The sequence below is a fragment of the Rhyacophila brunnea genome, unplaced genomic scaffold (genome assembly GCF_057557595.1).
Source record: "Rhyacophila brunnea isolate RB1 unplaced genomic scaffold, BYU_Rbru_1.0 scaffold_4, whole genome shotgun sequence".
Taxonomy (NCBI): domain Eukaryota; kingdom Metazoa; phylum Arthropoda; class Insecta; order Trichoptera; family Rhyacophilidae; genus Rhyacophila; species Rhyacophila brunnea.
The window spans coordinates 21,926,256-21,948,178 of NW_028233068.1; the positions used below are offsets into that span (position 1 = coordinate 21,926,256).

Below are 21,923 nucleotides of genomic sequence, written 5' to 3' on the forward strand. Positions count from 1 at the left end.
TGATGTAAATTATTATAGCAGAATATATTTCCACAATTGTTTATATTTAGTATATCTAATTATTAGAAAAAAAAATCATTAATTTTCATAGCATCCATAATAATAATACCTACGCAGTAACTTTTCTGAGTATAATCCTACAGGCTAACATAGTTACACACTGCTATATTATTTTAGAATTTACGCTTTTACTTTTAACATAAAATACGGTTTCAACACGGCCTACCGCTAGAGAGCGTAACGCGGCGGTGTCACGATATTGGTTAACATATATTTGTCAATATCGCATGATGCGGCGATGGAGTACTCCAGCCTCGATTGATGTAGGTCCGTCAGTCACTCTTATGACGTTGTGATGGCGACATGCAGAAAATTGTTTAAGATTACGAGCCATTCCATGAAAAACAACTGGTTTATATCGCTTTATCTCGTGTTACTTCGCTAAACGGGTTGTACACAACGCATCGACATGATATTCACCCGATATATTGAGAAGATTGAATTAATAAATTATATTAGTTAGGTAATTCAGCTATCATTAACCACTGTCCAGTATCGGTTCGAATTATAAAAAAATGAACGCTATTATTTATCGTTTTTTGCATGTTGCAAAAACAACTAGAAGTATGTTTTGGTAACTCAATACCATCAGTCTACCTTGTTACTGTAAATATGCTGTTCTGCTTTTATGATAACAATGTTAATTCTGTACCATTAACGTTATTAGAAGCCTCTCTACTGATTTGACCCTTTTTAGGTACGCCAGTGGTTTCTTTGCATTATGTGCGGCGCGTAATTTAAACTCAGTTTTAGCTTTTAGCACCCTCTTGGTGGTTTCTAAAAAACGTTTCTACAATGTAAATTTGATAGTACATACCGAGTTGCTATTTACTGTGATTTTGCACTCAAATTTGCGATTCGATCAGCATTTTACATCGAAAGCGTAAAATATCATCATCATTTGTGGCACTATAAACCTTGGACTCCATAAAATTTTCTTCATCCCGGATGGCCCGACCCGGTGCCTACACTGTACAATAATATTTTCAGTGAATGATAATAATATATTATGGTTAAAAAATTTTCTGCAGTATCTAATTGAATTATTATTTACATATTACATTCTGTAATATGTTTTGTGAGACCAATTCGTTAATGACCAGACAACTACTTCCTCTGTAGCGGCAAGTTGTGTGTTTTGTTTTCGCACTGACCCCAGTTTGAAGAAGATTTATCGACTCGCAAACAATAAACTTTAGCTGCTCCGGTTGTTTTCCGACACTATGTAAAAGCGGTATTTTTACCACCCATCTTTTTATGTCGACCACAAAACCTCAAAAGGGTGTCAAAAATAATTATAATTATTAGTTCTGAAAATCAACTATAGTTACCGTAGGCACGTGTGAACCTGTTTTTTCATATTGTATTATTTATACCTACTTCTAAACAACAGAAGTAGCTACTTCAAGCATACAAACAGAGAAATGGTTTGGGAGAAGTCCATTTTGAAAAAAATATCTTTTGATAATATTTGTTACAGAGCTCGAAATAGAAAAGTTTATGAACCGGAGCGATCGACAAATTTCTGAAGATATTTACATAGTTTGTTATCAAATTTGTGTATTTTATATAAATAAGTGTGTTAGATTTACTATTATGTGGTAGAGCTCAGACGGTCAAAATATTTTTTCCACGAGACGGAGCGATAATTTTACAAATTTCACGAACCGGAACGGCGCTTCGGTCCATTTCGGCCTTGAATTTGAATCATACAAACTTTCGTATAATTATTGAATATATTTTATGTCTGCCCGGCATTAATGCACCGGTAGAAAGTGTCTTTTCTCTTATGAATAAGTTGTGGACGAGCGAAAAACACAGTTGCAAGTCGCAATTCTTAAAGCAATGTTAATTACCAAAGTAAATTTTAAGAAGTCTTGCCAAGAATTTTATTTGTATTTGAAATCAAAACCAAATATAGGTACTTAAGCAAATTTTTTCTTCAGCAAAATATAAGACCACATAAATTAGTTATTTTCACGTGTTTATTCATGTTCTTAAATAAAAACTTTGAAGAAATGTGCGTTTTCTTGAATACACATAGGTACTATTACTTACGTACGTAAAAATTAGTAGATGTTGTCCCGTTTTGAGAAAAAAAATGGTCACGTTAAGTATATGTAGGTACTTACTACTTACATACAATCTCCATTTCGCGAAACCTACTCTCAAAAGTTTTCTCTTTCCTTCCTTTATTTGATGGCCATAGATAGTTATAATATGCGCCGACCCTAATCAATGCACGATCTGCATACTCACAGAGTTTCTACAGTAAAAGCAAATTTCAGATACCTACCAGATATTTCAATGTCATTTTCATTCGTGTCACAAACGGAACGTTTTCGTTTTAAAATAAACAAAGAATCCTTGCTCGTTGACATTAAAAATCAACCTGGAGGTCTCCCACAAAAGACCTCGCGTGCCGTCATCCATCGCGACATGTCCATCATCAATCTAAACGAGAAAGAGATTGGCCACATACGACGCGAATATAACGACGGCGTGACGTCACAGCCTTGCAAGAAAAAAAAGAAAGATCACACCACTCAGGGCCTCAAAGCTCGGATGGACGATCAATCAAATAGTTTTTATATATTATCCAATTGTGTACAACTTTTTCTTCATAAATGGATTATTAAGATGTGGTCTTTCCCGTGATATTTCCGCGAAACATCGCCTTCTGTGCAGGCCCGCGTCAAACTTTATATTGGGTGTGCACAGAACCTGGGCAGCAGGATCCTGTGGGCGGCAAAATACTCGACACAAAAAATTGTAATAGTAAATTAAAAATATGATACATACATGATGTACGTACGCTGCGTACGCGGAAGGACTGATGTTCTTGGTGGCGGCACATCGACGAACGTCCGCAAAATATATTTCAAAACGATATATATGTAATAATTATATTTCCATTTACCCAGTGATAAAGGGTGGAGGTAGGCTGTTAAGATCCGACATAAACAGTGCACACTAAACTTTGTCAGTGATACTCATTTGTTTTCATTTAACTAAGAATACAAACTGCAGATGGTGCTGGTTATTTTTTAAGTATGCTGCGGCGATCCGACAAAAATAGTGCACACTATTTCAGTGATACCTACTTATTTGTTTTATAGCGTTGGTTAGTTTTTTTTTTTAATTCACCAATCCTAGCCTAAACCAAACCACAATAGATAAAAACTTTTATTCTAATTTGCTATTAACCATCTAAAATGGCATCATTTTAGATATTTTATAGGTAGACGAATATTTCTATTATAATTCTGAAAACACTCTTGAGAAAAACAATTTAAAAAATTAAACATTACCACTGTGCTACGCCTGCCACGCTTAATTGCGACAAATTTTAACTATTGGCCTTTTTAATACCTGCTCAGAAGCGCTCTCCAAATTAAGTTCTGGTTAAAAGATTTTTTTCATATTGGCTATATTTTCTTATGAGTGTTTTCAGAATTATGTATGGTCAATAACTAAAATGGTATATTCTTAAAAATCTTGTGAATTATTCGTTGAATAAAATAAATAGGTAGGTAGGTAATTAAGGGGGTTCCTTATACCAGCAGAGGCACCTAGCGGAAAAATACGAAGCTTGCAATTTGTGACATATTTTGATAATTTACAATTTCAACTGTATTAATTAGTAAATATGTATCTGAAAACATTAAAAAGATTTTTTTTCAAGTCAAAGATAAACTTACAATTGTACAAAAAATGTGAATTTGCTACAATTTATGTAACGTCTAACGTTATTAAGTGTTACATTATATTTATGGTCATATTTATTATTAAAATTTAGTTTATTAAGTTTTAAATTTTTCACCGTGTAGATTTTGACTAATTCATAGTTTTAATATTTTTTATATTTATTTTAAAAACTTCTATTTTTTTATAAAAATATAAATGTGTATATCTTGAAATCTTTTTTATTTATATCAAGAAAATTATAAATTAAAGTACATAATGTACCTAATTCCTAACATGTTTTCTTAAAGTTTAACATGATAGCTGTGTATGGTAAAAAAATAATATGTATGACAATATGCCGTTAATAAATCATTATTTCTACAATAAATAATGAACGTTTGTTTTATTTTGCTACAAAGAATTTTATAGGCGATTTCAATTTTTATTTAATTTCGGCTTTCAGTGGGGTGTTCCTAATAAAAAACATTGTCTTTGATTATAGCTTGCGACTTGCTCGTTTTGTAAAATTACGTACCTACATATCTACGTCATATAAAAGCAACGAAACACAAAGGTAATGATAGTGTTGTATATTTCCATATGATTTGGGTTTAGCTTCCAGGGGTTCACCTTCGGTGTATGCGTGTATGTGGACAGTGACGTCCCAAGACAAAATGCCGCCCCTAGGCAGCGCCAAAATGCCGCCCCAATTTTTATACCGTATTTTTTATCATCCTTTCATGACACCAATATCTAATAAATGTGTTGTAAGGATACATTACGAAAAGAGATATAGGTATACCACTAAATCTAATTTAAATGCCATCTCTGCTTCAATAGACAAAATTGCGAGTCCACGGTTTCAGATAAGTATATTTAAAAATACACCTGACAACTTCCAAAACTTGCGAGTGACTCTCAAAAATATGTAGATAAATTTTAAACTAAGTAAGTATGTACCTACCTATAATTCAATTGTAATTCTCAAATCTCCACATGTCATTGCTGATCACCAAGGACGCGACGTCCAAGAACAATGGAAGTAAACTAGACATCGTGAACCCGACAAAAAATTACAGTCCTATTTAACCTTTTACAGTAATTAATACATTTTGGTTGGCAACCAGTGAGCCGATATTTTTAATAGAAAGATATTTTTGTTATTACTACGCTGTTTTAGTATCTATTTCTATATATACCTAATGATTCTCCTCGATTTGCCGCCCTTCGGGTAACTGCCGCCCCCAAGCGACGCTCAATCTGCCTACCCCCACGGGACGTCACTGTATGTGGATGACATTCTTATAATAATTTAGTGTCGACCAATAAGCATACCACTATAAAGTGGCAGAAGGGTGGCATAAAAAATAAGAAAAAAGAATAATTTTAATTTCTGATACCTAGTATATTTCGCCCACGATGGCCGAGCGGCTAACGCGTCGACTTATAATATCGGGAGGTCCCAGGCCCAGGTTCGAAACCTGAGTCTTCTTTTCAGACACTTTTCAGTGTGTTTTTCAATGTTGTTTCAGTGTTTGCATAATACTATGTTCGCGTATCGATGATACTCAAGAAAGATATTATGCTGGAGAAAAAGAGGAAAGCCGTTGTATGCTCTACAATATTATAAGCGCAATCAGGGAACTCAGAAATAATTTATTATTCGAATTTGACTTTGAAGTCCTTGGAGATAGGGTTTGCTCTTCCTTCTTCGCGTGAGGTGTTATTCTACCAATTTAATTTCCTTTTTCTTGTCGTTGGTCATTCCTCCCTTTTTATTTATTGGTCATACCCGCGCGTCCCTTTTTTATGTAGGGAGTTTGGGACTCCTTTGTCTTCATTCTGAATTTGACTTTCTTATTGTTTAGATGTAGCGTCTGACATTTCATTTCTAACTATCAAAAAAAATTATCTTGGACGAACGTAAGTGATAGTTAAGTGAACGTTAAGTGATCAGTGATTATGGCGCAACATCTGAATGACCGTGAGGAGGATATTCTAAAAGCAATGGACACCAGACAGCGAAGCAGAACTGCTACAGGAGGAAAAGTTCAACGTACGAGCGTCGATTAACATGCTGATGTTTGAAGTATCCTCGTCACGTACTTTATTTCAGCAGGGGGACCGGCAAATAGTGGCACAACGCCCAAAAACAATTTATTCTTGGTGGCCCCTACGGTCGTAGAGTTAGGTCTAAATAACGAGTTGCGTCGGTACGACCACTGTCATCAGCTAACCATCTGACGGAGAGGACCATCGCTGCCCTCCAGAATGCGATATTTTCCCAACGGGACAGCTTCTGGAAGGGTATGCAAGGGTTAGTGGATTGGGCAACCAATCCTCAAAACATTATAACAGCGATGAGCCTGTACCAAAAAATCGAAGAGGGTTTTGGGGACAACGCATAATAAAATTTGCGAGGACATGACTCAGATCCTTACCGGGAAGCGCGCCGAGATTATACAAGCTCCGCGCCAGGTGATTTTGTCCTCAGTGAAGGATATCTTCACTCGGGAGGCACTGTCAAGGATTCCTCCGAGCTCAGAGTCCCGGAAGGCCCTCGAACTCACATTATGGCCGGGGTACTCCCAAGGGGCGACGTCTGGACGACCAACAACATTGGGGGCCGCCTAAGAGACTTTCGGGGAGTCTAGATGGCCTAGTGTACCCCCCCCCCCCCAGCATTGGTAAAAATAATAGCCGTAGCCCGCATACCTTTTGTGCGGACACCACCATTGGTAAGTCCTTCTTTACTTTTATGGAAAGAATTTCAAATGCAACAATCAGCAGAGGTCACTCTCGAGATCTTAAAGAACTCACGGGTTCTAGAAGAAGCGGGTCCAACCTCCAGTTTTCTCTCAACCCATCTTCTGATCAAGAAACAAGACGGGACCCTATGCCCTGTTGTCAACCGAAAGCGTTTGAATGCGTTCCTACAGCCAAAGCCATTCAAACTAATTCACCATTACGAGGTTCCAGCCGTCTTACAAAAAGAAGACTGGCTAGTAATAATACATCTAAGCCAGGCGTACCTCCAGGTACCCATGGCTTCTCAAAATCGTCGATTTGTTCGACTAGCCTACCGAGGGGAGCTTCTACAATTCACGTGTCTCCCGTTCGTGCTGTCAGCCGCTCCGATTATGTTTGCATCCCTGACTAATTGGGTCGCCGAACGCCTACGAAAGAATGGCTGAGAATATTCACTTACCTAGACGACTTCTTGGTAGCCAACCAATCCGAGAAACAGTCTCGGTTCAGATGGAATACATGATAACCTTCCTACAGTTTTTAGGGTGGTTAAACAATATAAAAAGATCCTCACGTGGGACACACATAACAAGCGGAGGTTTCTGTCGCCGGAGAAGTGTGTAGCACTCCGTTCCAATCTGCTAACGCATGTACAAAAAGGCAGTTGGTCCCTCAGACAGGCACATATCCAATCCCTTCTGGGGCGACTCAAATTCACATCCTACCTCCACGAGGAAGGTTGTATTGCCGACGGCTACAACGCTCCAGTTATCAATATGGCCAAGGTCCATCTTCGCCAATTGATGGCAATCCCACCACAGGCCCAACAAGACATCATGTGGTGGCTCTAGGCGATAGGATCCTCAGAGTTGACACAACGCAGGTACAAAAAGGCAGTTGGTCCCTCAGACAGGCACATGTTCAATCTCTTCTGGGGCGACTTAACTTTGCATCCTACCTCCACGAGGAAGGATGCATTGCCGACGGCTACAAAGCTCCAGTCATCAATATTATTGAGGCCCCATTCTCGCCAATAGGCGACAATCCCACCACAGGCCTAACAGGACATCATGTGGTGGCCCCAGGTGATAGGATCCTCAGAGTTGACACACAGAACGACATTCAATCACATCCTGACGACAGACGCAGCCGACACAGGCTGGGGAGCCCAACTGAATGAACACCACCTAACAGGTACGTGGAAACAAAACCAGTTAGCATGGCATGGTATTCCAACAGGAAGGAAATGTTTGCAATTCAATCTCGGGTACAAGCAATCATAGGATCTGATCTGCTTCTGCAGACAGCTGACAACAAAATAGTGGTGGCATACATCAACAACGAGGGCGGCACAAAATATGTCACCCTCCTAAACCTATGCCGACATATACTAGTATTTACCAGTCAAGCCAACATCACGTTTACTGCACAATTAATACATCCGCAGACGTTACAACTGCGTGGCAGATCATCTCTCCCGCAGACAACTCATTCCCGAATGGCACCTCATCAACACCGTAACCACCCTCTGGATTTACTCGCAAGCGAAACAGCACATGTCGTTGCAACATATTACGTCTCACGAGACGTTACAGACAGTGGTACGCTGTTTCACGACGCCTTCAGCCGAGTATAGGGCTTCAGACTGGCGTGGATATTTCCCCCACCAAACTTACTTCCACGAGTCCTAGCGCACATGAACTCAGCAAAAGGGAAGTACTTACTAGTGGCACCGAGTTGGAAACAATGCTTTTGGGGAGTGGACTTACGAAAAAGGGCGATAGTACCTCCTTATACAATACCTCACCTACATACGAAACTAGTAGGTACGGAGATCAACCGTCCACCTCCAAGGACCCAGGACCTGTTCCTTTAACTATGGATAATTTCGGGTGGGGTGAAATAACACCAAATTGAATGGTGGAAGAAAGGGCACTCCTTACTTCCAGATGGCGGCCTTCGACTCTAAAAACTTATAAACCAGCTTGGAATAAATGGAAGACAATGAAATGGGTAACACGAACCTAATGGATCATAATAGCCCTCAACCAATGGAATGGGCCAGATACCTAGGCTACTTGCACAACACGGAGGGTTTGTCGTACAACACCATTCTGGTGCACAAGTCAGCCATAGCCACATTTTGCAAACCGATGATCATTGTAGATATCAGCATCAACGTGGTAGTACAACACAATATGTTAAAGGCAATTTCAGTACATAAAACCAAAACCGTCAAACCACCGGTTTGGGATCCAGGACGAGTGGTACCTACCTAGATCATCTTAGGAAAACAACGCTGGTGGAGTACAACCTATACGAAACGTCTCGCAAGACAGCTACTCGGCTGCTTCTCGCATCAGGATGAAGGGTTCATGACCTCACAGTCCAGTGGCGCACCCAGGATTTAATATTGGGGAGGCCCAAGGAGGAGAATGTAAATTAGTCCCATAGGCTCTTTTTCTTCTTCACAGCCTAATTTCTCGTTGTCTATTGCACTCGGTGTACCTACACCATGGTCCCCACATCCTGAAACGGACCCTCAGGGTAGGATATTTCGCGGGCCCCCTACCTACCGCTAAGATTAAAGGCAGTGTGAAACACTACATTAACGTTTTTCAAATTGTGTTTCAGTTCAAATTAAGGGTACTTATACAGTGAATTATTGGCGATTTTCAATACATCCACTTTAATAATGGAGCTGTCGAGTATCGACACATAATAATCAAAAAATATATTGCACAATTATATAACTAATTGAAAATGTTCAAGGCCATGAAGTATAATAGCGCCGCAGGCGACTTTTTTTTACTATTAAAGCTAATTTATGATATGACCCTTCGATATTGGATAAATAACCATTTTTATTTTTCTAGAAACACTAAAAATAATTGTAATATAAAATGATACACGTGAATTATTACGAGTATCATGTAGTTACGTATATCATATCTTCATCATACTTCATATTTTTTATGTTAATTTTGATGAAGCGCCACATGCGATTTTTTTTTATAATATAACAAATTTCTGGTGTGTGTTTATCTCACAATTAGACGAGCCGCCACGCTGGGCCCTCTTAAGCCCGGGCCCCCAGGCTGTAGCCCTGTCAGCCCATGGTGGTGGGTGTAGACGTACTTTTCGCCGAATTTTTATCGTCGATTTTGGGTTTTTTAATAGTGAAGTTCCAAAATATTAATTGAAAATGGAAAAAAAAGTATTATTGCATTTAACTTATAGGTACACAAACCTACCCAACAGAACACAGCCTAATTTCTCGTTTATCGGACTTTTGTCTATTGCACTCGGTGTACACTACTCCAGAATTCGGGTGGACACCGAGAATTTTTTGACATTTCCATTAGAGATTGAGTTCCTAAAACAACCCGACATTTGTGTTAGAAATTAAAATCTAAGAAATTTTTCTAGAGGGTGCTGGAGAATTTCAAATCAGTTTTTTGCCGTGTTTTTATTTGTCTAATCTATTGGCTTTCAATTTCAATGTTTTTGGGGGGGGCAAGGCCCCTTGCCCCCCCCCCCCCTGGGTGCGCCACTGCCTCACACTGTCTACTCAGTAATAGTAGACAATGGATTAGTGGATAAAGATGACCACATAATTGTATGGCCAATGTTTGGCGCAAAGACAGATACCGCCAAGCATCGTCAATCGGAATGGAAGCTAAGCGCTTCCACGTATCAAAACATCGACCCAGTATTCTGCTTACGGAAACTCGTCTGCATGTCAAACCCAAGGAGAGAAGATGGTGGGGAAATTTCGGAATTATTTATATCTTCAAGAGGACCACCAAAACCAGCCACCAGGACAGTTATAGGTAATTGGATAAGGTCAGTACTGTTGGAAGCAGGTGTACAAGAACCACCAGGCAGTGTCAGCTCAGTGGTGGCTTCCTTAAACTGTAAATGTACCCAATAGATCAGCGCTCGAAATGGAAAAGTTTACGAACCGGAGCGCTCGACAAATTTTCTGAAGATATTTACATAGTCATCAAATTGTATGTGTATTTTATAAAAATAAGTGTGTCAGATTTTCTATTCTATGGCCTATCTAGCTCAGATGGTCAACATATTTTTTCCACGAGAAGGAGCGATAATTTAACAAATTTCACGAGCCGGAACGGCGCTCCGGTGCGTTCCGTTCCATTTCGAGCCCTGCAATAGATGATATCGTAAAGAGAGGTAACTGGCGTAATGAGTCGATATTTCACTACAACTACCAGAGAACGATGGACACACCACCATCAGAAGGGGAATAGAACCAATTAACTTCTCTATTCAACCCTATACATTGAACGTCACGATGGTCTATACCTCGTCAATGAATCATTGTCACATACAGGAATTTGGCATACCCAACACCAGGTGATAACAAACAGATATCTCAAGGACTTCAAAGTCAAATTCGAATAATGAAAGCAGTTTTACCTACCAATAAAACTCTTATTATTCATATTGACTTTGGAGTCCAGGTAACTTCTACCTGGTTCCTTGAGCCATATCATAATGAAGACGAAGGAGTCCCAAACTCCCTACATATAAAGGGACCCGCGGGTATGACCAGTAAATAAAAAGGGAGGAATGACCAACGACAAGAAAAAGGAAATTAAATTAGTAGAATAACACCTCACGCGAAGAAGGAAGAGCAAACCCTATTTCCAAGTACTTCAAAGTCAACCTGAATAATAAGAGTTTTATTGGTAGGTAAAACTCCTTTCATTATTTTTTTTGTGAACGCAATGCTTGATCATAAAAAAAATAATGTAATAACGCAGATGGTACCTTTATAATAATTATACTTACAATATATTCAGTATTTATTTTAAAACACATTTTTTTTAAATATAAATAGTGTATTTTTCAAGAAGAAAAATACAATAAGTATTTATTTTATTAATAGGTTCGGTAATTATTTTATTTAACAAAATTTCTGTGGATAAAAAATAATAATAATATAATATAATGTTTCTAAGGAAACGTATTTTTTGATTAATCTATTTAAAGGGCAACTTTCCAGATAACTGTCATATTTAAAACCATAGACCATTAAAACTAACCTAAAATATTTGACAATCATGACATTAATGACAGCTGGCCATTGAACAATAATTTTAGTGCTAAGTAATTATTACCATACATTTAAACTATAATATACTATTTTGGATAACGTATACTAAGATGACCGCGAAAAGAAAAATCACTATATTGTATGGAAGTCAGACCGGAACTGCTCAAGAATTGGCTGAAAATATATGGCGACAGTCGAGACGTCGAAAATTTTCAGGTCTAATAAAAGCCATGGACGAATATGGAATCGAAAATCTGGTTCTAGAAGAACATGTAATATTTGTTTGCTCTACAACGGGTTTAGGAGAAGAGCCAGACAATATGAAAAAGTTTTGGAAGTTTTTACTAAGGAAAAGTTTACCAACAAATTCTTTGTGCAATTTGAATTTTGGAGTCCTGGGACTTGGTGATTCCAGCTATTCTAAATTTAATTATCCCGGAAAGAAGTTACATAAGCGATTGATTCAACTGGGAGCTACGCCTTTAATTGACATTGGTGAGTATATTTTTTAGAGCAATGAGAATTCAATAGAAATTGGTTTTTTTATCTTGCATTCGTGATTTTGACAAAGGATGTTATATAGTAAACCATCTCCTCCGCACTGGCTGTTATTATCTATTTTTATTTTTATGAGTTATGGCTGTAAAATGGTTTTTTTCTCCATTACTTTGTTAAACTTTCCAACTAAGTATGTATGCAACCACAATTATATTATTCTCTATGATGTAACAAAAGCGTAATTAGGGAAACATATTATAGACATGTTTAATGAAATATATTGTTGGAATACCATAATGGGTATAATATTATATCATAGTTCAAATATGAGACATTCCACATTCGCTGCCAGGTCTTCGACGCTGCATCCAGCGTTTTAACAACACAAACAATGACCCCTCCAAACCAACCGCCCTGCACCACACACGGTATTAATCAAGCGTATCACGAGGCCCTACGTTTTTGGTTTGAACCATCAGCAGTTTTTTACCCCTGGTAATGTCTCAGGAGGAGCTTTTAACAGCTCAAAAACGATACATGTGATGCCACCTAAGGTGAAAGGATTGGTAATCCGTGTCTGCCTCTGAAACCAAATAGGTTGGGAGAATGGCTGAAAACCATTTCTCGTAAAAAAATGTGATACTTTATATAACTTCGAATCTGCGAAAATGGTATTGTACCGTTTTATACATTATATCATATCTCTTACAGGTCTCTGTGATTATCAACATGATTTGGGCCATGATGCAGTTGCTGATCCGTGGCTTGCTACGCTTTGGCAAAAACTTGGAGAGCACTTTCCCGGAGCAGATGAAATTCTCGATTCATCCTCTTCTAGTTTTATTCCTAGATGGAAAATACAAAGCAGACCAGCTTATGACCCTGAACAATTACCTACATCAGAAAACTTATACTTCTCACAGGCTGATGGCTTGGATGACCACTCGGAAAAGCCTTTTCTGATGTGTTTAAAGAATAATATTAGAACAACTTCCGAAGATCATTTTCAAGTAATATATATAATATAATTTTTTTCTAATTTTTATTGTTCAATTTTTAATTTACACAACCTGAATATAATTTGAAATAATATGAATGATTACCCTACCCTTATCACGCTTTGCCTTTCGCTCACAATATTTAGTAGCAATAATTAGTAAATTTTGGAAATAAAAAAATCTAAAACTCAATTATGAACTTATAATTCTGTGGCTATTTGGCAGAAGCAGATATGTTTGTTTTACCTATTTTTAAGGGGAGCAATTTGAATGTTGTGTGTCTGGTGATAAATACTGTGAAATTAATTATGAAGGAAAGTAAATGAAATATTATGAAGAAATTAACTGAGTTTTAATCAATTATAAGCATTTTTATTTAAATATCAGTTTTTCTTAAAAATCACTTTAAAGAACATATCGGGTTTTGGCAAATTCAATATTTAAAATAATGTATCTCACACGTATCTAGGTTAGGCATATTATTATACATTATTATAGGTGGCTTAAAAATAACAATATCCATGTTATTCATGCATAATCGTCTTCGCTGGTTTCAGAATCACCAATATTGGGTACAGAAGGTTGAGTTTCAAGTGAATTATAGAAAGTATAATACACGGGATCTATCAAATACATCATGCTCAGTTTGTCCTTCTTTTCTTGAGGATTTATTCGGCAGGTGCCATATGAGTCCTCGGTATTCTAGGAATATGCGGACGCCCTCTGAAATCACTTCATTGTTCTGAAGGGCTCCTCATCATTCAGAGAGAATTTGAATTTTATAAATCTTAAAATTCTTAAAAATCACTTTAAAGAACATATCGGGTTTTGGCAAATTCAATATTTAAAATAATGTATCTCACACGTATCTAGGTTAGGCATATTATTATACATTATTATAGGTGGCTTAAAAATAACAATATCCATGTTATTCATGCATAATCGTCTTCGCTGGTTTCAGAATCACCAATATTGGGTACAGAAGGTTGAGTTTCAAGTGAATTATAGAAAGTATGATACACGGGATCTATCAAATACATCATGCTCAGTTTGTCCTTCTTTTCTTGAGGATTTATTCGGCAGGTGCCATATGAGTCCTCGGTATTCTAGGAATATGCGGACGCCCTCTGAAATCACTTCATTGTTCTGAAGGGCTCCTCATCATTCAGAGAGAATTTGAATTTTATATCACCGAGTAGTTTTTCATACCGTAGCCACTTCATACTGTGTCAATTTATCGGTTGCCCTTCAACACACTTTGGCTTCTTAATGAAAGTAGTTTTCAGTAAGTACGAATAAGAGAGAAAAGTTTCTGCTGACATTTCCACCGCATTAAACGGATTTTTGCCTCATACAGTTCGTACAAATTGGTACCAGTGTTGTGAGATGTTAATGTTAAGTTCAATAGATTTTTTTAGCTTTTTCTGTACGGGCATGATCTGTGTCACATTCCATTCTAATGTGTCCCACTTCCAAAAAAATGTGTTCTATAGGATGCACGTGTTCAGATTCACTGACATAATACGACAATGCTGAAGAAAAGATTACGTTTTTGTTTTGCCCTGGACAAGAGTCTGAATAGGCTACTGTATTAGTTACTGTTTCTGGAAGATACTGCAAATGCTGCAGGAAGCACGATGCTATTTTATCAGATCCCCGACTAGCAATCCCTTCATGCAACAGCTTGCGGTATCTGTTAGTCCACTAAGTTGGTATTTAGGGAAGGTGTGGGCAGGCATTGTTGCAAATCAAAACTAGTATTCGAGTGGACTGACTAGTTTTAGATAACAATTTGTTGTGTTCTTTCTTATGATTCATCAGCCTTAGTCAAGTGTTGGTTTTTTTTCATTAAGTCCAGCTTTCCTTTCTAAATCGTTTGCACACTTAATCTGATTGTTATATGTATCACATATTTTACAAGTGTCTATACTAGGACTATAGAATTAAAGTATATTTAGAATATGTAAAAGGTTTTTTCTGTTGAGAAATCCGGTCGTTTTTATACAGATCATCCATTTTTGCAATATTTAGTTGCGAAGATAAATAAAGCTTGCGTGTATGTCTTCGGGAGTAGCGACCTGTTAATATGATTAATTACTTAAATTTTTTTCAATGTTTTTTTTATTGTATGGTTCGTGACGTCCTCTTTGGTCACCGTCTATGATTCCTGTTTCCGAGCTGCGTTTTTTCGCAATTGCGACGTCAATTTTATTTCGGGATACGCCAATAATATTCTGAAACATCTTTTAACATCATTAAAATTTTACTGAATAAATAAATAAAAAAATCCAAAATCCATATAGTACCTACCAAAACGGGAACCATATCTTGTTTTGGCAAATTGAATACATTGATTATATTAAATACTTATTATTTTGCCTGAAGCAGATATGGTACCAGATATAGACCATATCTTGTTTTGGCAAATATGACTTGCTCAATTTTAAACATATCTGAAACTTGTTTCATTGATTATGAAGTCAGTAGAAGAGATAAACCATATCTGATTTTGGCAAATAAAAATATACACATAAAAGAACAAATCTGCATTTAAATCTCAAAACACCAAAAATCGAACATGTCTGCTTTTGCCAAATAGCCACAGAATTAAATGACTTCCTTATTCTTACTTCTCATTCATGATTCTGTTATAATGTGGAATTTTCTTGCTGATTGCGATCCACTGGTCTTCTTGTATATCCAGGGATTTCCTAGATTTTGTCTTGATTGACAAATGAGACATGAATTTATGTTCACATATGTATGTCATTGTAAATGGATGAGGACACATGCTTTTCCACCAAGTCACACACAGTGCTGAAGACAAAAACTTTTCCAAAGTCTTATTTTCAAATTACCTACATTTTAAGAACTCAATTTGTCCACAAATCGATTAAGAGGCATAGAAAATATGACCCTATTTTTCTGTTCATAATGTCAATTTTGGTAAATTATTTGTCCTGAAATATAATATCGATAGCACAATATAGCAAACACTGCGTGTGGCAGTGGCGAGGGTTGGGGGGGTAGGCTGTTAAGATTAGACAAAAATAGTGCACACTAAACTTTGTCAGTCATACTTATTTGTTTTCATTGAATAGAATTTCCAAATGGTGCTGGTTAGTTTTTAAAATTCAATTAAATCCTGCGTAAACCAAGCCATAATAGTTGAAATATCCTATGAGCGATCCTACAAAAATAGTGCACACTTTTTCAGTCATTCTTATTTTTTTCGTTGAATTAAGAATACATATTACAGATGGTGTTATTTTTTGAAATTTATGTAACCATTTTTTGATTATTTACTATCGCTTGGATTACGCAGGGTTTCATTGAATTTTAAAAATTTACCAGCACCATCTGCAAATTCTATTCTTAATTCAATGAAAACAAATAAGAATGACTGACAAAGTTATTTATAAGTAGTGTGCACTATTTCTGTCCAATCTTAACCTCCACCCTTTGTCACTGGTGTGTGGACACCAATTTGGGAATCCTTGATTTATATACTCCATATCCTTGTTTTATTTATTTTCAGGATGTTCGATTACTGGAATTTAATAATGACTGTGGAAATTTTCCTGCATATGAACCTGGAGATGTACTATATTTGCGGCCAAAGAATTCAAAAGACAAAATAAATAAACTTTTTTCAATTTTCAATGAACATTCATTGGGCTTAGATCCTAATGACTTCATTGAAATTACACAAATTGATGATGGTATGTGCAATCATTAATGTCAACAATAATAATATTATCATGTTTAACTGGTCAATTATTATGATTAAAAATTAACTAACATATTGTTCTTCCAGATATGCCAGTTCCTAGTTATTTAAATAAACCCATAAGACTTCATCAGATAGTTGAAGAGTTTTGGGATTTATCCATCATTCCAAAGAAATATGCTTTCTCTGTATTAGCTCATGTCTCCGAAGATAAACTTGAAAAGGATAAATGTATTGAATTTTGTACACCAGAAGGGCAAGAAGATCTCTTCAATTATTGTAACCGGCCGCGAAGAAATATTTTAGAAGTAATTATTATATCTTGCATTATTATTCAAAAGCTTAATCCCCATGACATAACTAAGAAGTTCTTAACCTGTGGGTTGCGACCCAAACTTTGAACAGTTGGTATATTGATTGGGTCACGAAAACTTTTCAGATTTAAAATAAAATTGGGTACAAAAGAATGATTTAATCTTGAAATAAGTAACTTGCATAAAGTTTTTATTAACGTTAATAATCTACAAGACCAATTCATTGAAACTCAAAGTAATGAGACACTTTGCAACGGTTCTAACAAAGTAATTATTTGAATCCTGGTTGGAATTTATAAAAAAAACGAAAAGCCAGGATTAGTAAACGAAACACTAGATGTAGTACAGCCCTTTACAGCAATGTGACCCAGGGTTTTCAATTCTCAAGAACGAAAACCGAGATGCGAAGCAGACAGTAATCCGAAGACCTAAGATGCAGTTTGTCTAATGTAACTCAGGTTTCATGAAGTCTTTTTGGTTTATTGGTTCCAATGAGGTTTGATTTTTTCACTGCGCTCAAGGAGACGTTCTTACAAATAAAAATTGTACATCTCCACCTTCAGATTGGGCAACCCCAATATAAAATCTCATTTGCTGAAAACCACTCCATACTAATCAGTCGACATCTCATTGACTGCATTCCATTTAATACCAATACCATTTACAAACTGTCCTACTCGTATATGGCAAATCAATGATCGGTTCACATTAATAAGATTTAATATTGATGCCAATAGAAGTGCTGTATTTTACTTATCTGTTAATCTTTTCTTGGATCGTGAATTTAAAACTATTAACCTCGATCTAGGTCGCAGCTCAAAAGGGTGAAGAAACCCTGACATAACTTCATATAGGTACCTACTTAACAAAATAATTATTATTTTGTAGGTTTTGGAGGACTTCAAACATTCAGCTTCCAAATTGACTCTGAATGCTTTATTTGAATTGTTTACTTCTATAAAACCCAGAGCTTTCTCAATTGCAAGCAGTTGCTTGGCATCTGATAGAAAACAATTGGATATTCTTGTTGCTGTTGTTAAATATTATACAAAGCTCAAATCTGAGAGGCTTGGACTATGTTCCAATTGGTTGAAGGATCTCACACCAGGAGCGAAGGTTTTCGGATGGATAAAGAATGGAACATTCGTTTTTCCTAAAGATTTGGTAAGGCTTTTAAAATTATAGCTCAAATACATTAAAAAATATATCAAAAGAAGAAACACTCTTTTTATCAATAAAATGTGGCTTTGTTTTTTTTATGCCTTGGGTTTCTAAAAATAATTGACAGCTTATCCTCACGGTTCATATAAAAGTCACTATCGGCAGAAATGGCAGTGTTAAGTTTAAAATCACAATTGATTCAGAAAAAAAACTTTCATTTTTCTTTATTTCTCTAATTATGCCTAGATCGGCCCCTTAGAGTCTAAGAAACGTATTTCATTTTTTTCTACTTTACAGGAGACCCCAAACACAAATAAATTTACATTCCACAGACATTAACAAGAAAGTGTTTGCAGGAGATATGTATTGACTTATCTTTTATCCATTGAGTTTCTTTGTCACTTAACATACATGTCATCCAATGTCGAGTACCATACGTAACTCAAAATTGTTAAAAATTAAGATAGGTTTCTTTGACTCTAAGGGGCCGAGTTGTTAGTTTTAATCTCATCCGGACTTCGACTAATTTCTAATGTAATTTCAAGGAACCAAATCGAGTTGATAGGATGAGATCGTTAAATAGTAATATTTATCATAGTGATTCGTTAAATTATTATTTTCAGACTACTCCGATGATCATGATTGGGCCAGGTACAGGACTTGCACCTTTCCGTAATCTAATTATGGAAAAGGAGAAACTGAACTTGGCTTCAGAAGATTTATTAATGTTATTTTTTGGCTGTCGAAATGAAAAAGGTGACTTTCACTGCGGGGATTACTTACAAGGATTGCATAATAATAGGAAGTTGCAACTTGTTTGCGCCTTCTCTAGAGATCAGGAAAATAAAATGTAAGTTTGCTATGAAACATGCAGTTTGTTTATTCAATACTTTTTGTACTGTGATGAGCTTAGTTCTAAATTCAAACACCTGACAATTTATAATGGTATGTATATCTATACATCAGCTTATTTACCTTAATTAATAATAATATAATTAATCATTTGGGACTCTATTCACAGTACAAATTGGGAATCAAATAGAAAAAAAAACATTTTTTTTAAATTCAGTCCCCTTATACAAATGCTGTTAAGGTTATACCTCAGCTGAGGCATGGTCTAAAAAGATCGTAATTATGCGACACGAGGATTGTGCTAATGACGTGTCCCGAACGAAACATAATTTGTCATAAAAATTCAACATACGTCCATTTATATGTTTATTGTTATATTAGTACATATAATACAATAATAATAATATATTCATTGACATGTTTGCTTTTTCGAGTACAGGCATAACGTTTTTTAGTCTTCTTTACACAATATAAGAATATATTCTTACGACGCCATCACAAAAAAAATCAACGTACTCCCACCTCGAATGCCGCTTGGCGACGATGGGAAATTTCGTCCGACCTATTGTTGAAAATTATTAACCATTTCACTTATGTAACGTATATGTCTTAATAATTGCTTCCACAATATTTTTTTGTTATATTTTAGAAATAGTTCTGAAGTTGTCAGTATTATTGAATATCTTTTTACGTTTTGTTGCATTTTGTCTGTAATCAAGATTATTTTCATCAATAATTTTTTGACAGCAGAAATTTACTTACTGTATGTATTCACAGTTCTATAATATTGTAAAAAAAGCATTTCCATATTTTTCATGTTTTAAAATTTGGGCCTCATTCTTATGGCCCTACATGCAAAGTACCGGTAAATCTGTTCCTGTGTATTACTCATTGCTTTGCGTTGCTTTTAAATTTGATTTTCTTCCACTGCATTATTATAAGATACTAAATTATAAGATTTCTTCTTATTCTAAAGTTGAAATGACTAAGAATAATAACCGATACTTAAATATTAATTATGATAACCTGTGTATTGTATTTTCTTTCAGATACGTACAGCATAAAATAGCAGAACATCATGCTTTGGTTTGGGATTTGTTGTGGACAAAGAAGTGCAATATCTATGTTGCCGGAAATTCAAAGAATATGCCAGATAATGTAAAAGACAGCTTTATTGAAAGTGTTTTAATGAATGATGGAAAAATGACGAAAGATGAAGCCATTTTGTTTATAAAAAATTTGGAAGGTTCAGGAAAATTACAATTGGAGACTTGGTAGTGTAAGGTATTAATTAGTCTATGGTTTAAGGTTTTTATAATGTGCATATGAATGACTATGGCGACGATTGATATTCAGTAGAAACCCGTTAGTGCCAACACGGATAATTCGTAATTCTCCGTAATTCGAAAATATAATGAAAAAAAAGTCTAAAAAATACTGATAATTTGAAATTCGTAATACGAAATGGTTTTTGACCCAAACAATGCAACATTACATAAATCGAAAAAAGAAAAATTTAACAGATTTAAAAACACCAGGCTTGACACATTATGGAATGAAATGCAATTTATTACCTACCTATTTAAAAAATATTATGACGTGAGTTAAGTAGTGGGGCTGTGTAAATTAATATTTATTTTTTTATTGTTTTCAACTAAAAATCCTTCAGCTTCTTACCATTATATTTCAATACCCTTTCAAATTTCGCAGCAGTATATTCCCCCCCCCTTCTGTTTTAAAAAGCTTGTGACAGTGAGAATTATTAAGATCACGTGTTTCCATAAATATTTTATTCTGTGATAGTTCTACATACCTACTTATTCTAGTTTAATGACTTTTAATCCATTGTGTGTGTGTGCAACCATGAGTACTACACGCAAACAATATCAATCGCTGACAATTGCGAAGAAAATTGAAATTTTACAGGAGGTCGACCGTAAATCTTTGCCAAAAGGAAAATTAGCCGAAAAATATCGGTTCGTCTTTGTCAACAATCATCAAACGTGTGAAAATCGAGGAGGCATTTAACAGGCACAAGGGGAATCATGTTCGTCAAAGATTAAGGCCAGCAAAATATGATAGAATGTAGGCGAACTTGTATGAATTTTTTGTACAGACGCGAACGGTTAATATACCAGTCTCAGGACCAATTTTTATGGAAAAGGCGCATTCGTTAGCCAATAACCTGAATATAAATGACTTTGTGGCATCAAACGGATGGCTAGATAGGTTTAAAAAGCGATACAATATTACGGTTTGTGGTGAATCACAGGTTTTAAGGGAAGGTGATGTTGTTATGTGGCTAAATGAACACAAACCAACATTTGAAAAATATCGCCCGAGAGACATTTATAATTTGGATGAAATGGGTACATTCTATAACATGCTCCCTGATAAGACGCTGGCCTTGAAGGGCGATAATTGCCATGGAGGAAAGCGCAGCAAAGAGCGCCTCACTGTAGCTCTTGGTGTAAACTTGGACGGAAGTGATAAATTGAAGCCATTAATAATCGGGAAGTTTGGTAAGCCCCGATGCTTCCGAAATGTCGAGATGACATCATTATGTGTGGATTACACATTTAATAATAAATCGTGAATGACGCAGAAGATTTTTAAATTGTGCCTAATACGCCTTCAACGCCGAATAGCAGATGTAATACTAATTTATCACTAATTGTGAAAAAAAATGTGACACAAAATATATTATAAGTATTGTAGATTTTGTTAAATAAATATTTTTGCATCAAACATATTGAAAAAATAAAACACAAATGGGGAAAACACATCTCGTC

The 21,923-nt window shown here is 35.9% G+C and overlaps 1 protein-coding gene across 2 annotated transcripts; it reads left to right on the plus strand.

The window, feature by feature from the left end:
• The first annotated feature begins 11,578 nt into the window (after positions 1–11,578).
• LOC147067091 (NADPH-dependent diflavin oxidoreductase 1) lies at positions 11,579–21,923 on the plus strand. 2 transcript variants are annotated; one of them, XM_085954634.1, is made up of 8 exons: positions 11,579–12,073; positions 12,788–13,086; positions 16,613–16,796; positions 16,892–17,112; positions 18,007–18,282; positions 18,903–19,129; positions 20,181–20,415; positions 21,058–21,886. In XM_085954634.1, exons 1-7 carry the CDS (start codon positions 11,689–11,691, stop codon positions 20,407–20,409), a joined length of 1,821 nt encoding a protein of 606 aa, XP_085810760.1. In that variant the 5' UTR covers positions 11,579–11,688; the 3' UTR covers positions 20,410–20,415; positions 21,058–21,886. The 2 variants fall into 2 exon arrangements, with proteins under 2 accessions (XP_085810760.1, XP_085810759.1); XM_085954633.1 differs by having other exon boundaries at positions 20,181–21,923.

What these genes read in the sequence shown, in the direction of transcription:
- LOC147067091 (XM_085954633.1), top strand. Translation starts at nt 11,689, where the DNA reads ATGACCGCGAAAAGAAAAATCACTATATTGTATGGAAGTCAGACCGGA. An exon ending in CTTCCGAAGATCATTTTCAA is followed by an intron (nt 13,087 to 16,612) that starts GTAATATATATA and finishes ATTTATTTTCAG; the next exon opens with GATGTTCGATTACTGGAATT. An exon ending in AATTACACAAATTGATGATG is followed by an intron (nt 16,797 to 16,891) that starts GTATGTGCAATC and finishes TTGTTCTTCCAG; the next exon opens with ATATGCCAGTTCCTAGTTAT.